General features: G+C 41.2%; 2 protein-coding genes across 4 annotated transcripts; both read left to right on the top strand.

Annotated features, from left to right (window-relative positions):
• Positions 1 to 774: 774 nt before the first annotated feature.
• Positions 775 to 2,376, top strand: LOC123471194 (three-prime repair exonuclease 1-like). Its single transcript, XM_045172180.1, has 2 exons — positions 775 to 1,610; positions 1,691 to 2,376. Exons 1-2 carry the CDS (start codon positions 1,188 to 1,190, stop codon positions 2,102 to 2,104), a joined length of 837 nt encoding a protein of 278 aa, XP_045028115.1. The 5' UTR covers positions 775 to 1,187; the 3' UTR covers positions 2,105 to 2,376.
• A 3,111-nt stretch (positions 2,377 to 5,487) lies between these two features.
• LOC116921727 (serine protease hepsin) lies at positions 5,488 to 16,908 on the top strand. 3 transcript variants are annotated; one of them, XM_045173306.1, is made up of 11 exons: positions 12,178 to 12,489; positions 12,969 to 13,166; positions 13,235 to 13,315; positions 13,452 to 13,538; positions 13,710 to 13,845; positions 14,194 to 14,451; positions 14,561 to 14,695; positions 14,830 to 15,116; positions 15,231 to 15,400; positions 15,582 to 15,778; positions 15,873 to 16,908. In XM_045173306.1, the coding sequence occupies exons 1-11, from the start codon at positions 12,324 to 12,326 to the stop codon at positions 15,952 to 15,954; spliced, it is 1,797 nt and encodes a 598-aa protein (XP_045029241.1). In that variant the 5' UTR covers positions 12,178 to 12,323; the 3' UTR covers positions 15,955 to 16,908. The 3 variants fall into 3 exon arrangements, with proteins under 3 accessions (XP_045029239.1, XP_045029241.1, XP_045029240.1); XM_045173305.1 differs by having other exon boundaries at positions 14,558 to 14,695; XM_045173304.1 differs by lacking the exons at positions 13,235 to 13,315; positions 13,452 to 13,538; positions 13,710 to 13,845; ... (4 more) ...; positions 15,582 to 15,778; positions 15,873 to 16,908 and adding exons at positions 5,488 to 5,974; positions 8,924 to 9,197; positions 9,459 to 9,488; ... (1 more) ...; positions 10,040 to 10,164; positions 10,396 to 10,511 and having other exon boundaries at positions 10,593 to 12,489; positions 12,969 to 13,105.
• Positions 16,909 to 16,950: the final 42 nt, after the last annotated feature.

The following is a 16,950-nucleotide window of genomic DNA, read 5'->3' as shown; positions in this document are numbered from 1 at the left end:
TTAAGTTGTAGTTAGTTTTATTACAAAATCTTTTGGAATCGTGTAGTATACCTCTGTGCTGATATAATACACAAAATTTTATCTCCAAAAAAGCTGTTATTTTTCCAGGAAACTTTTTGAAAGGTACTTGTTTACAATGTACCGTAGCAGACGTAAAGTGATTGACTGTGACTAGTGACTGTAGTGTCAAACTGTTTTCGTTTTTTATGTCATGAGTAGTGTAGTTTGTGATGTCAGTAATGAGTTATTTGACACAATTAATCTTTTTAAGTTATCTGATTATGCCAAAGGATTTATTCATAAGGAAAAAGAAATTTACTTAGAAATACGTCTGCTTCTCGTTCTACAGTTGTAATACGGGGAGGGAGGGGGGGTGTTGTGGAAAGGTAAACAAGTACCTTTCAAAAAGTTTCCTGGAAAAATAACAGCTTTTTTGGAGATAGAATTGTGTGTATTATATCAGCACAGAGGTATAGTACACGATTCCAAAAGATTTTGTAATAAAACTAACTACAACTTAATTAAATATATATTTTTCATTTCCCTCCTATAGGGCCCGAGAGGAAAAATACCCCAGGTCGGAATTCAGCCTTGGCAACTCAGCATCCGATCTTGGTCTATATGACAGAAAACTTTTGAAAAAATGTGGTAGTCGTCTGCTACCGTTGAAAAACCTAGGGAACAAAATAAAAAGCGGCTGTTCACGGCACCCCTTCACACTGCAACGCGCCGCTAGGGGGTCGGCTTGACCCATACTTAGAGATACTAATAAGGTCTATACAATTCAGTATATCTAGTGACTAAATCAGTATACAAGTTAAGTAAACTACTTAACTTACTTTACTTTACTTTAATTTACGTTGGTCGGGTAAAATAGACTTTCACCCCTAGTGGTAAGACTAGGAATCGTCTACTGGCTCTCTCTCAGTCTTATGGCGAAGATAGCGGTCTTTACTCCGTAGTCTGTGGTTGAAGTTTGTGTTGGCGGTATACGGTACGCGTACGCGATTTAGATTTCGCAGAATCATGAAGCTACAATGATGTTAAATTTATTTTAGTTCTTTCGTCACCCACGCGTTTAAAACCTATGTGCAATTCTGTTCAAGTGCTTTAGATGATTTTACTTCTCTTTGACTATTAAATATTTTAGTATCTTATAACTACACAACAGCTCCTTGCTAGTATTGATGACATTATTTGAAATCAATATGTCTCGCAACTTGCCAGCTGTAAAAAGTTGTAACAGTCTTGTATTTTTTGACCTTGAAACGACGGGACTTCCTGCTTTTCATTCACCAAAAATAACAGAACTGTCCTTCTGTGCTGTTGAAAGAAATCAATTTCTTCATGGTCAACCCAAACAAGTACCACGTGTGACCAACCGCTTGAATCTTTGCATTTACCCCTCAAGACTTGTTGATCCAGAGGCTACTAACAAAACCAAACTTGACAACTATAACTTGGAACACCAAAGTAAATTTGATGAAGATGTCTTTAGTGTTATCTTCAGTTTCTTGAACAGGTTGAAGAAACCCATCTGCCTTATTGCTCATAATGGATTTCGTTTTGATTTTCCTATTCTGAGGTCAGAGATAGCAAAATTAGAAAAGGTAAAATATTTCTATTCAAACTTTAGTGCTTGAATTGTTAACATACTATTTCCATTCACTTATGCTTCTTAATTTGACAGGAGTTACCAGAGGAAATTTTTTGTGCAGATTCCCTTCTCATATTTCGTAAGTTGCAGCGTCCTTCGCCAAATTCCGAATTCGTCATCGAAGACATTACAATATCCACCGTCGAGTTCCCGCTTGTGCCAACCCCTGTTAACCCTTTTCAACTTATCAATGAAAAAACGCCTGAAAAAAAGAAACCTAACGAGCTAAATCTGACGAGAAATACTGAAGTAAAGTGCAGAAAACGCTTAACTTTCCGATTGGAGGACGTGTATGAAAGAGTTTACGGCCAAAAGCCAGCAACATCGCATGTTGCTGAAGCCGACGTTATTGCTCTTCTTTTATCGGCTGTAGCAACTCCTATCGAATTTTTGAACGCCGTTGATTGTGACTCGGTTCCGTTCACGAGCATTAAGAAGTGTTGGTAATCCAATGCCTTGATTCCATAGGTGTTTTTGACAAACCACTTTTACAAATTCAATTTATTTTTCCCTTTTGACTAACCTTGACTTGCATGAACATTTTATGACTATTATATCTATTCTCATCCCGTACTACGGATGTGGCGAGGAAAGAAATAACAATCTCACAGTTGACGGTTTTTGGGGGTAGTTTTGATATCAAACGCTATTGTTGCGATAACCTTCCCTGTTTAATGTGAAATTATTTTGCAGTGAATACAGGTGACTATTCGATCGAATTTGTGAAGGTCAACGTAACATTGTTAACTATATTCAAATAAAAAAACAAGGCTCAAGGGTACATCTGCGCCCATGAGATTCGTTCATCACATCCCTGAACCCTGTAGCATTGCACCACGAAATAGCAAATAAAGCCTTCGGGACAATGATAGTCAAATGACTTACTACGTCAATGGGTAAAACCAATAAAGGCAAGCACAAAAAGAGCATCATGCCTTATCCTCAACCTTCAAAATGTTGGAGTATATCCCTAATGAAACGCATCGAACGGTTTCATTTTCATTGTCCATTGTCTGATCTGCTTTATACGAACGCGTACCATAATAAAGGTTATTGTAGCTGGTTGTAGCCCAAATGATGGACATCCTGGAGACCTTGACCGAGTTCCGCCTTCCCTTTTTCATATCCGTTCGATGTGATCGGTTTTTGTCACCTTAATCGACAAATTTATTAGTGCACGATATTATTTGTGGCACATTTATACACTGCACTCGAAGACAGAAGATGATAATGGTTTGCCCATCATAACATAATTGACACTAGACTTGTCTCTATCGTCCTGTGGAAAATGGCCATTTTTATTACATATTTGCGAATGCGACTGAATTCCAAAATTAATTGGAGGTCCGTCATTTGAAAATTGTAATAAAATTACGTTTTCAATGAGCGTTATCCCAAGCATTTAATAACGAAGAGTGCAGTAAAGACACAGTCCTATTAGGCAATACATTAAAAAGATACAGGTTTCGTGTTGTTAACCACTTCATTGGTAACCACGCTGTACACCCAGGCAGACAAAATTCTGACACAACAATTTCATCATTTCCTTTCTGTGTATTTTAGAAGTGAAGCGTCAAGCAGGTTTTCCGGTTTCCGACTTTTTCCGAAGCAGGTGTTTAGCAGTTGCGGAAAACGCGCGTAATTGGTCTCACAGGCGAGGATAACCAACTTGACGGAAGTGACTTTGGGTTTGGGCATCGGCGCTGCCCTCGAGACCTGCAGAACTGAAAGAACGCATGTAGGAAACTGCGCTAATGGCAATTTGAACGAGAAACCACTAAATGCTAACGCGAGAGGCATTTTTCATGAAAATTTATAGCCATAGCGCATTGTGGGAACGTCCTTCACTATGGAGAATACCCATTTATTTCTCAAACTTTGCCATTGCGTCGTTTTCTCGTTGATTTTCCTCCTACGATATCCTCCCGCGCATCTCATCCTGGGCCATCGAGCCTGAACGAATGTAATAATAGCAAGTCGACAATAGATGCCGAGACAAATAAATGCCTGGCGGTAAATAGGCAATCGAATTTTTTATTTGCACGAAAGCATGATAAGTTATTCAAAAAGAGGCGGGTAACCAACCGCCTCGAGATGAATGCACCTGAGACGGGCAGGCGATGAAGAGCGTTCCATCAGTTGCACGGACGCTAGAGGCTAAAAAGGATAGAGGCGACTTGTCAAGGAAATCATGCGTCAAAGAACACTACATTTTCTCTTTCGTTTTTTTCTGTTTTCTTGTTCAAATTGTAAAAAAGTAAGAGTTATTGTACCGCGTCCGAACGTGTTGCCTATTTTCAAGGACGAGAGGCAACGACCTGTTCGAATGGCTGTTTGGTCCTTCGGAAATTATCCGTGAAACACATGGCGGGGAAAATGAAAACCTTTCCCCGTCAATGTCGGCAAACTAGCTACATCAGGAAGTTCTTGTTTTTTTTCTTGTCATCTATATACTGTATATATATTCCCAAAAGCAGAAAATATTATTTTAATTTTATTATTTCGCCTCCTTTTTTTTTACCTTGTCATGAAACGTAACGAATGGCTTCCACCTTCGCTCAGTCATTTCACCTTAGTAATATTTCACACAAAAATAATGCATGGAGAATTTCACTTGCCGGCCAACCAGATGGCAGAAATGATGACGTTATACAAGAAAATTGCCATCTCCAGACGGTAGTCATCTCAGAAATCAGTAACTTGAACGCGTCTGGTTGCTATAACCTTCCTGACCATTAACGTGAAAAAAAAAAAAAAAGGGACGACGAAATGTGCGCCCTCTGCCTCAACAAAATTTACATATCTGCTTCGTGCAACGAGAAAGAAAGAAGACCTTCAATAACTTTGTCGCATTGTGATGTCGTGACCCAATCACCTAATAAAAGAAAGTCCGTCGAGTACACTCCAGTGGTCTATATACGCCATGTACCCTTTGTTAAATGACGTATTCTTTTCTTCTTTTGTTTCGTGCTTGTGGCTACAAGCTGTTTTCTTTTTTAAAAAAAATGAAAACTCAAAAACGATGTTAACGAGTTTGGAACGAAAGGGAAAATGATGGGAGAAGAAAAAAAAAACGTGATGAGCAACAGAAAAAAAAAGAAAAAAAAGTCGATGACATCTGGACAAGAGGTGGATGCCTCTTGTTCTACACCATGATGTCAGGTTGCTCGGTAAACCGGATACGAGATAGCGATATCTACTGTATTCTACGAAACAATATAAAAAATAAAAATAAAATTCAATAAAAAAAAAAAAACGAACGAACGAGTAATCTGATGGAAGATGAGAGTCTTGATTGAGCCTTGAGGGAGTTTTTCTCTCTTTTGTCTTTTATTCCCTTTTTTTCTTTACTTTTGTCCATTTGTATAAAGATTTCCCTTTCTTCGAAAAGATTTGTATTTAATTTTTTTTTTATTATCACTAGTTCTTGGGGGGGGGAAAAAAGAAGACGATGAAACGAAAGGGAAGTTGATTGCCAGCACGGCGTGAAGGACAATCCTCTTGTGCAGTGCTAACTATATACGAAGCGCTTGAATCGTTTGGCTGGCGTTGGCTTCTTCCGCCAGCTTGTTTTTTTGTTGTTGTTGTTGTACACTTGCACACACATCTGTTGCCCGTGTGAATTCTTCTCCTTTTTCATTTTACACACGAAGGGAAGTTATTTTCGTTCTCTATTCATTTTCGTTTTGGCTTGTGATTCGTATTTGCGCCCGAGAGTTGCGCAGCAAGCGACCGCAGTATAGAGCGCCTCTACCAGGCCGGCGTCGCGACTTCTGGCCGTGGTAGCCAACAGGTAAATATACCAAGGTGGAGTGAAGGTCAAGAAGCATTCAGTCTTGAGGCTGCCACCGGAGCGGTTGTCTCTCTCCCGTGCTAAGCCAGTGTTAGTCTGTGCTCTTGTTCGTGAGCATCAACTCGCTCTCGAAACTCTCGGCACGGGGACTTGATCTTTTTTTGTTATTGTTGTTGTTGTTTTAAAAACAAAAGTGGACAACTTCACGTGGACATTTCAGTGTTGCTAGCCGCTAAGTTGCTGCTGTTCTATTTCTTTCTCGGCCACGTATCCGAAATAAAAATCAAGAAAAAACAATACGGCTGAAACGATTAGCTGTCAAGAGCTCGCTAACCTTCCTAATCTAGCACGGGGGAAAGTAAAGCATGTCCAGTAGATCTCCGTCCATGTCTACGATGGAAATTGAAGAGAGCAGCGACACGAGTCACGAAGTTCGTAACACAAAATCACGCCACCATCGTCCAGCTTCAACTCACCAGCAAAAGAGTCGGCAAATCGGTCGCAATTTTGCGCATCCTCCACCCGTAAGTGCTTTGAAACGCTCTTTTCATGAATAGCCTTAACGATTTTCATGTAGCAATCCACGTAGATTGCGGTGTCTGGGTTAACATGACAAGCAGTCACTGTGGGGTCCGTCAGGTCGATGAGATCACTTACTAAACAGTAGAAGAAGAAACAAAATTGACAATGATTCATGATATGATTTCTAGCTAGTTGAGTAAGCACAGGTTTATTATAGCTCAAATGCTCAGTGTTAGCGAGACCTTGAAGGCCAAGAGCAAGAAAAGCGAAGAACAAATTCACACGCATCTGACTATACAATCGAGTCAGCTGTTGAAGCGTTTGGCTTTTCCCCTTTCAATTTGTGCGTCAATTTTACTTTTATTTGCTCGCCCCACACCGCAGGATTGAAGGTAAAAATCAGTCGACCTTGATCGTGGTCAACGTCTGCTTAGTGTTGCTTCTTTTGCGGTTTAAGCTTTAAGTACCAGGGACGTCGTTCCGCTTTGTACTTTGTTGCTACGATAGTAGTCATTAAAAACACAAAAAAAACAAAGCTTCCATGTTTAATGACTGTTGCTTAATTTCTTGCTACAAGATTTCATCGCTAATATGTTTCGGTTTTTCCATGATGAGTCCAACCGTCTCCAAGCTGTTGACAATTTGAATTGCGGGTGGGTGAGAATTCACCGGTAGACTTTTGTAATCGAACCATCGTCGACGGTAAGAAAGACACGTGTGTGTGTGTGTGTGTGCATTCCGGAATCTTTTCCCTTACCAGACAACTCAAGTTCATGGGCAGTTTCGCATCTACCTAAACTACTCAATCATGGTCAGAGGCTTGACCGGCCTTGACCTTGGAGGGTTAGATGGGGGGTCTATTGGTCGTGGTCGTGGTAGGCAGTTGAGGGTAGCGGCAAGTTCATCATTCACAAAAAAAAATATAAATTCCTCTACTTCCCTTTTTTTGATTGGTGCTGCCACAATATTAGTGCTATTATAGATTGAAACGTTGATTCATTGCGTCAATCAAGATTAACTAGACGATTACGCACATTTTTATTCCAACTGTCTCAGCAAACGTGGTCTATTTTATGCGTTATCGTGTGCTGTTTTCATCACTAAGTGAACCCACTCCCTTGAAAATTATTCCGTGACTTTTTTTTTTTAAATATATATTATCGTTTCTTTGTGTTGCTGACCGATTGTGATGCAGACATCATAAGCCGGTGCAACCGGATTTTTCCTCTCTTTATTTTTTCCCCACCTGGTTGGTCAACGATCTCTCCCTGCGGCGGTTGTTGCGAGAGAGAGAAGTAAACGCCCTGTCCATTGACCTTTTGAGCCACTTGACTGATAGGGATTTTTTTTCTCAGTTAGAACAGGGGTCGTATTCCGAACGGCGACTTGAACTTAAGGAAAACTTGACTTGAAACAATCTAAGTTAAGTCCGAGTTAAGTCAAGTTTTGAGCTAAAGTTAAAAACTTTCAATCTCAAGTCAAGGTGTTATTCCGAACACAAAAAGATGAAGTTTTTCCCAGGACTTAACTTAGATTTTTTTCTTGACTTTAAAATGCAACTTGACTTGAAATTGGCAACTTAGCCAATGGCAGAGGACGTTGCTCAAAATTCTTCTCGTGGTTGCAGACGAATTTCAAGTGTCTAAGTCATAGCAAAAAGAAGTTGGAACTTGTACGCAAAGTGACTCAAAATTGCTGTGATTGTACTTTTGTTTACATAGTTGTTTTTAAAATGAGTCGCGATAAAGCTCAGAAAAGGCAGCGTGATATTTGGGTTGAAAATGAAACCTACACCCTTTTGGAACTTTTGGAAAACGTTACTAAACTAACTAACTATAAACTAAGCCTTTATAAAGGTTTTTATAAACCTTATATAAAATTATATATAGCATATATAACTATATTTATAAATATAAATATTTTTATATAATAATATTATATATTAAAATATATATAGTACATATAACTATATATACTATATATAGTTATAGATATATATAATATATAACTATACGATATATAGCTATAATATAACTATATATAGTATATATAGTTATATGTACGATATATATTTTAATATATAATATTATTATATAAAAATAATATATAACTATTTATATAGTTTTTATACTATAAAAATATAGGGTTACGCATATCCTCTAAGAATTCATCAATGACGTCATTAGAATAATCGGCCATTGTGTAAACAAACGCAACGCCACTGCCTATTCTCACCGCTACTTATAGAACTTAAGCCCGTAAGTCAGTTTCAAGGCACCTAAAAAGGTACCTTGAGATTCGAGAGACTTAACTTAGTTTTAATGCTCGACTTTTGAGTTTTCAAGTCCAAGTTTCTTACTTGAATTGAAATTTTTTGGTTCGGAATTCAACTTCGGTTAAAGTCTGAAAATTTTTTCAAGTCAAGTAGGAAAAACGCCTAAGTCAAGTCCAAGTCAAGTCTAAGTCGACGTTCGGAATACGACCCCAGATCTTTAAAATACATTTGTATTTTTTTCAAGCTGGAAATTCGTTGCTTGAGAAATAATGCGTCGTATTTTAGATTTATAGATGGCGCGCTCACGCGACCGCATCTACGGTATAGGCTTAAATGAAACTGTTGCCTATTCAAAATGGAAACCGAGCTTTATTTATTCTAGAATGACTTTTTAATTGTGAATCTATGACAAGGTGTCATTAAAGCGATGCATGATGTAATCAGCTTTGAAAGTAGCCGTAAACAACATCCAACCCATTGGTTGAAAGAGTGTCAAGGAATCCGAAAATTTCCAACCTCTCTTTATTTTTTTGAAGATCACGTTTGAATGCAAATTCGTTTTGGCCGTTGGCTAATGAACTCAGTCACGTTCGTATCTTAAAGCCGTTTGTAATTTATGAATTTTTGTGTGTGTGTGTAAATCTTTGTCATGTTGGCGTCACCAATTCAAAAACAGAGTCCGGTCGGTTCAATGTCTTACGGCGTTATGCCAGGCGGGGTCTACATCAGCGGGTCGCCTTACTCAACATCGGTGATAGATCATCCAGCTACCGGAAGCGTGCCAGCCTATTCTATGTGGGGTAGCGATTCTTCGCAACTCTACCGGCCGGGTAGCGGTGGCAAAGATGTCAGCGAAAAGAAGCAAGTGTGCAGCACTTTGCTCATCACCACAGCCGCTTTGGTCGTGATGGCCGTACTTGCCATTGCCGCCGTTGCTGCTTATCTTGGAGGTATGAATAGAGCCCTTTTTTGTCTCGCTTGTTGGTTTTTATTCCTAATAAATGTTAGTTTTTTGGAAATTTAAAAAAAAAAAGCACATGTCTAAACCTTAATTATGGTGTTGAGTAGAACTTGGAAAATAAGTTTATGAACTAAAAAAAAATTATCGTGTTGAGTAGAACTTAACATGAAAAATAAGTTAATGACTGAACATTTTGCTATTTGTTTTCATTACGGCACTTGGTTCTTGGATTGCTGCTGTCGCCTGCAAGTTATGACTAACCACTCGGACGGAGATAAATGTGAGTAGATTTTGTTAAAGTTAGACATTTCTAGTTAGTATCGTTGCGCTTCGTACCCATAACGACCTTCGTTTCATGAATGACCTTAAGAAAAAGTTAATTTCAAACGATTTGGTTACGCTCATCGAATGTAGTTCACAATAATTATAGCATGTGTAGCCATGGCCATGCGTTTTGCCTGTTTTTATTGCCATTGAAACCGTCGTTTTTGCGGTTCTACGGTGATCAAACCATGTTACGTTCGCCCGTGTGTGATTCCTTTTTTCTTGTTGTTTGCTACCAAACAGATGAAATTGAATTTGATTGTTCCCTGCGAATCAGTCGAGGTGATAACTTCCGTCTCAGTCTCGCCGATCCTGCTAGTCCACAATTCCGCACGAAATCCGATCGCTACCGACGTCTGGTATGAGACCGCCATTATGATTTTTCGCAAGTTAATGTTTTTGCCAAAACCTTTTTGGACTATTGGGTTTTGAGCCTCGTAAGAAAAGTGCGATTAACATTGAAATGAATGTTTGTGGCGTGGATTTGTTTTTGTTGGTTTTTTTCAGATTGACAGTGTGTACAAGGCTAGTCCGTTATCCGAATCTTACCGGCGGTGCTCCGTGGAGCGTTTCACCAACGGCAGTCTGATTGTTCACTTCCGACTGTTCTTCGATCGTCGTAAGATCCCAGTGTAAGTGACCTGATTAAGCCATAGTGATAATGGGGATGCATAACGAAATAAAAGCAGTTTATGCTAATTTTTGCAAGTGTTTCTACTCGATTGACGATTGACTTTGAATTGCTTTCAGAAATCTACAGTATACCGTCTATTATGCTTCTATAATAAAAATTAAAAAAAAAGCCAATGGGTGTAAAATGAAAGAAAAGTTGTGCTACATTTTCTCTCACACTTTTTACACAGTCAAATCGGTGAAACGGAATCATCCGTCAGGGACGTCATGGTTCAAGAGGTGATGGCCGTCGAGCCAGTTGCTTTTAAGGCCGTTGCGGTCGACATCGACAGCATCAAAGTTGAAAGTAAGCATCGCTTAGTCACCTTTACTATCCCTACTAAACTAAAGACTCGGCTCGTCTTCGATGATAACGTCACCCATTCAGGACATATCCCACCACCAGCCATGCTAAGCCAGGGTCCAAGATCACGTTTGCAGATCGCCGACGTAGTTGAAGAGGAGGACGATGTTGACGAAGACAAAGAGAACTCGCTGGACAACGAACCTGTTCCACAAATCGATTTTGAAGATGACGTCGCGGAAAACCCATCGAATACCACCGAAGATGAAAGTTTATTCACCACCGACGCCGACGTCGATATCAACAGTGAGAATAGCAATCATCACAGCGTGGAGCGCACCACCGAATCATCCCTTCCGACGGAAAAATTAACAACCACGGCAGTCAGAATTGTTGCTGTCGAGACCAGGCAAACAACCGCGAGCGCCGTCGTCGTTCCAACACAAGATCCCCAGTTGACTTACGACGACACTGAATGGAAACCACTGTTTGTAAACACTCGAACAAACACCGGCAGTTCATTGGCGAGGCCTTCGACAGCGACCACGATGACTCCGCTCAAGCCGCCAGTTTCCGTGGCCACGCATAATCATTCGCCAGCTCATGAAGATGACCCCGACATCTATAAAATCGGCCTCGAGAATCACGCGCTTGAGCCGGCCGTGGCTTACGACATCGCCGAAGAAAAAGGTCACCAACTGACGACGCATTTACCACCGGACGTCAAACAAGACCGAATTATTGCAAACATCGCGCAGGATGGGAGTAAGGACGTGGCTGTGGACGAGGATGAAACACCAACGGCTGAAGTTACTTCTCCAGCAACCCCAACGAAATTCTCTTTCCTCCAATGGTTCAATTCACAATTGAATAACGTGAAATTAGCTCAGAATCGACAGCAGTTAGATAATTCTACTACGGATATTGCTGTGTCTAATGGCCCTACTTCTCCTTCCCGTTTCTTTACGATTAAACCGACCGCTGTGTCCTACACGGGCATCCAGCCCATTATGCGACCTAAACCGTGGGAAGAAAATTCAACTGACGCGACCCGACCGGATTTTCAAACCCTTCCGATTGGGCCCCTATCCGTGGCTGGATTCATCGTATCGACTATGAATAGAAGCAACACCGACGTTATCCTCCCGCAATCTTTCCAAGTACAAACATCGTTGACCCTGGCTAATGATCGTGAAAAACTGGTGGAAAGTCCGCGCTCTCAAAAATCGTTCCCTCTGCCTGACACTGCCCTCGTTGGCAAACAGTCGCCAGACACGACGCGCAATCCGAGAGAATTGAATTCTGAACGACAAGAGCCAGTAGAGTCATTGACAGATTTCTTCCCGCCCGTTAGACGACCCCTTCCGCGACCGCAGGTGAGCAAAAGCGGCGCGATGCAACGGGACAATTTATCTGCCAGCCTGCCGATCGAAGGTTTGTTTAGCACCTCGAAACCTCAAGGCAGCCATGCGGCGGAGAGCAGCAAACATCGCAGCAACAACAACTCTCCCATCTACACGTTTAAATTGAATCAAGGCCAAAGCGTCCACGACGTCCTGTCGCAATTGTTGGCGGACTTAACCGTTGGCGAATCACCGGCCCAAGTGGAAGTAGATGGAGCCGCCCCGTCGCTAACGCTGGTCCAGCAACAAGAGCAACTGGAAAATAATGACATGAAGAATAAGGCCAGCAATAAGAAAGTCGATGACGACCGGTTGAAACCTTGGACGCATATGCCTTTCCGACCGCCCGCTATTTTGAACGCCCTTTATCATAATACACGCAATCCCAACTCGAGTAACAGCAATAGTGCCAATGTCGAGGTCAGCACGCCGACCGTTGTCACGTCAGCCGCGCCTTCTTTTTCAGAATGAGGACACCAGCGTCACGACGTCCACTGAGATCGCGACCAACGGACTCACATCCAGCACTCAACAGCCTGTCACCAGCTTTCCCGCGGAATTGACGACAACAGTAGCAGGTAATCGTTCATTCAGTTTTTTGGGGGAATTGAATTCATTATCGATGCGGTTGACGCACTTATGCTGGGATATCGATTGGCACCTTGAACGACATATTTGCTTAATGGCTGTATCGCTGACCACGTTAGCGATAGCCTCCTTTTTTTGTGACACAGCGATTGACCTTTTATGTCATTGCTAATTTTATAGACTCATTACGAGAATTGAATGCATGTATGTTAACGTGTGTCGTTGTTTCACGTGCCGAGGTCTTTTTATCAATGCTATTTTTCTTGATCAAGGCCTCCTTTGCGTTTTCTTATGCGTTTTTTTTTTACTTTCTTTTCGTTTCAATAGTTATAGTCCGATGTATCGTAAATTTGATCTAAATTGTTCATCGACAGTTCCAAGTATTTCATTGGCTAAAAAATTGTGGTGTTAAGAGTGGCCGTGCCAAATAGCATTGTTACAAGGCAGTAATCAATTAAATGACATTCAGATTGTGACGATCAATTTCGATGTGCGAGCGGTGAATGCGTGTCGCTGTTGGCGCGCTGCAATCAGATGAGCGACTGCCGTGATGGATCGGACGAATTAAATTGCACCTGTTCCGACTTCCTGCGCGCTCAGTTCTTGTCCCGCAAAATCTGCGATGGCATCGTCGACTGTTGGGATTATTCCGACGAAAACCAGTGTGGTATGTTGTTCGTTCGTTACCTACGAATAGATGCTGATGTACTTGTCTCCGTTTCGTCCTGTTTGCAGAGTGGTGCCGACCGGGGCAATACATTTGTCCGAACAGCAAGGTGTGCATCGATCGCAACCTGATTTGCAATGGCATCCGCGGTAATTAGATTTATTTTTTGTTTTAATCTGACGTTTTTGCACTGTTTAACGTCTTGGTTGTGCTCGACCTTAAGGCACTGTAATTTGTGTCGTATTATAAAGGTTTCATTTGATTTTATTTTTATTTTTGGTGTAGATTGCCCTAACAGTGACGACGAACGCCATTGCATCGCTTTAGCTCACCATCTTGACTCTACTGAAGAAATGAGTTATTCCAATTCCGGTAGAGTATTTCTTCTTTCCACATTAGGCTACGTTTTATTCTCGATTATCTGTTTTGGTGCTGGTATTTGCAAGATGTACGTAGTTTATGTTCTTCATTTGTTTCTGACTTAGTAATTCACATCGTTGTTGGAACATGACTTCATTCGTTTGCGTTCCATGCGAAAAACAGGTTATCTGATGGTTCGACGAGAAGGCCGATGGGGGAAACTTTGCATGCAGAACTTCGAGACTGCCGTTGAAAAATTACGCCAATCTTTCCAAGTAAACGACCTCGGAAAAGCTGTTTGCAGAGAACTAACATTCACGTGAGTTGCTAGCGTGTTTTTTGTTTTTTTTTGCAATTGACGTTTTTCAAATCTAGCACGCGATTCGAAAAAAAAAAAAAAAAAGTTCGTTTACAACATCTGTCTAGCTGTCAATTTGAAACGTCGGCTTTATGAAATTCGATTGCTCAGCCGCAATGGTCATATTTGGGTTTTACGACACGCTAATCTTCGAGGGGCATCTTGAAAAGAGAACAAGTGCATGCCCTGTTCTTACTTATAATTGAATTCTATGTATTAAAATCTTCTTATTTATTTTATATCCTTTCACTGGCTTAAACAAAGAGGATAAAAAGTAATAATCTGTTGCATTTCTTTACATTGAAATAGCGGATTGGAAAGAGCTGAGAGAAAATTGGATTCTTCGCGGTCGAATCAAGACTCTTCGTACTTCGAGCTGGTTGAATCGGGGAACGAGGATAACGAGTATGAGAACATTGACGAAGATGGCGATGTGCTGGTCGAAAGTCCACGAACTTCCATGCTCGATTACACCTCCAGCAAATGCGCCAAGCGTCAAGTTGTTCACGTCCAGTGTCGCGATCTCGAGTGCGGTGTCCGGCCGCAGTTGGTATCGACGCGAGCAAGGTACATTGGTGGATAGCCTTGTAAAAATGTTCATTGGCCTCTTTTTATTATTGTTCCGATGTACAATTTGCTTCAACGCCCTTTTTTTGCAATTCTAATATTCGAGAAGGATCGTGGGTGGAGCGAATTCAACACCGGGTGCATGGCCCTGGCAAGCGGCTCTTTATAAGGAAGGAGACTTCCAGTGTGGCGCCACCTTAATTTCGTCGCAGTGGCTTGTCTCTGCCGGCCATTGCTTCTACCAGTGAGTAGAATGATTCTTTCATTTTAAGTCTAGTCCTAGTTCTCGACCCACTTCGTCTGGCGATTGGGGGCAAAATTAATATGGATGTTCAATGGGATTTCTTCGAAATGTTAACGAACAAATGGTGATTACAGTGCCTTAGATGACCACTGGGTAGCCCGGCTAGGAGCACTCCGCCGCGGATCGAATCTGTTGTCACCGCACGAGCAGGTGCGAGTCATATCGCACATCTTCATCCATCCGGGTTACATAGACACTGGGTTCGTCAACGACATTTCAATTCTTCGCATGGAAGAGCCTGTTCGCTTCACCGACTATATCCGGCCGGTGTGCCTTCCTCCACCCACGGCCGACATTCGCGACGGAAGGCTTTGCACCGTCGTCGGATGGGGACAACTATATGAAACAGGACGCGTTTTCCGTAAGCATTTTTCAATGGTTTAAAATTCACCGTGAAATACCGTTGAATAACGGTGACATATTTCTTTTTTTTTTTCTTCCCTCCCACCCTTGATGTGCCATTGCGTCACAACAGCCGACACCCTACAGCAGGTGCAATTGCCTCTAGTCTCGACGGAAGAGTGTAGGAAGAGAACTCTTTTCCTTCCTCTCTATCGGCTCACCAACAACATGTTCTGCGCCGGATTTGATAGAGGCGGACGTGACGCTTGTTTAGGCGATTCCGGAGGCCCACTCATGTGTGAGGTAATTTTTGCCGAGCATCATTAGCATCTGGCGTTTCTTATCTTTAATATTAATGAACGTGTTGCTGTACATTTGACTCAACGCTATTGGAAGCTGGTGTCCTCTCTCGCAATTCATAACAGAATTTTTTAATAGCACATCGACATATGGGTAGATATTACTATGGAATCAATTATTTCAGGAACCTGATGGCAGATGGACGCTACAAGGCGTGACGAGCAACGGTTATGGTTGCGCTAGAGCAAATAGGCCCGGTGTTTATACCAAAGTGGCGCGATACGTCGCCTGGATAGATCAGGTGGTAAACGGCACTTATCGAAATACCAGACGGCAAACGCAATGCATGAATGGCCATCGATGTATGTTAGGCCAGTGCCTGTAAGTTCACATTGACGCACTGTAACTTTTGGTATTTTACCAAGATTTTCTTATCCGTTTCGTGCTTTTTTCTTTTCGTTCATTTCTAACGCAGGCCTAAGAGTCACGTTTGCAATGGAATCGTCGAGTGTAGCGATGGCAGCGATGAAAGGAACTGCACACCGGCGGCGCTGTAAAATTGTCTATTGTTGGCACCAACAATAGACCTCGGTTCGTAACAGCAAAGTTGGTCAGCATGAATTCAAACATAATATCGTCTAGCTTCATCATAAGAGATGATTGCGACGTTCCATATTTTACCGTTCGATGGAATTTCGATACAAAATTGTGACCTTTTAAAGATGTTGATTATGAACGGTTTAAAGTTGATTCAATCATGATTCCACCTTATGCTTCTCCAAATCAGAAGTGATCGCATGTTGTTTGTTTGTTATTATAAATGTTTCTTTACTATATTAAATGATGCGCTATGTAGTCTAGCTTATGTAGCGTGCATTTGTTGTTTGTGTTCAGTTTGCCAGTGACGTGCTATTGTTAGCATTGCCTCCTCCTACATAACGTCTTGTTTTGTTATCATTCTCACGTCGTATTTATGCTGCAACGAATAATTCCTTGCGTGTAAAATTCAGTTTTTGTTTGCTAAGGGAAACGCTGCAACGCTTTCCACTCAGTCCATTAATTCAATCTCGGCATTCCCCGGCAACAGCTTGGGTAAGAAATGGAAATTCGAAAATGCGAGGCGATGAAAACACGAGAACCTTTTTTTACACTGTGTACAGTTTGTATATGTTTTGGCATTTTGGCGGAAAGGGATGAATTAAATTCAAGAACCAGTTGGCAATTAAAGAAAAGTAAAAAAAAAAGTAAGCATTCTATCGAAACATGTGCGTCAAATACCGTACCGCGGCTTGGCCTTAGATAATATTAAGCATTCACGATATCAATATCATGCAGATAATCTTGTTTTTATTTTGTTCTGTATATCCAGTGTATTGAACAGTCAATTGACTCGAATTGTTTTTTTGTTGATGCGTATCTAACTCTTACACTGCGTTTTGTCATGATGTAATACATTTTTGAATTTAAGACGCTGATGGCGATCGTCAATAAAAAGTAAATGAAATTGTAAACATAGAAGATGTTAAACTGAACAGCTTGCGTCGCCAAGACTC

This window comes from Daphnia magna, linkage group LG4, assembly GCF_020631705.1.
Source record: "Daphnia magna isolate NIES linkage group LG4, ASM2063170v1.1, whole genome shotgun sequence".
NCBI classification, from domain to species: Eukaryota; Metazoa; Arthropoda; class Branchiopoda; order Diplostraca; family Daphniidae; genus Daphnia; species Daphnia magna.
The sequence above is the reverse complement of the archived record's forward strand: the minus strand, read 5'-3'. Positions and strand labels throughout refer to the sequence as shown.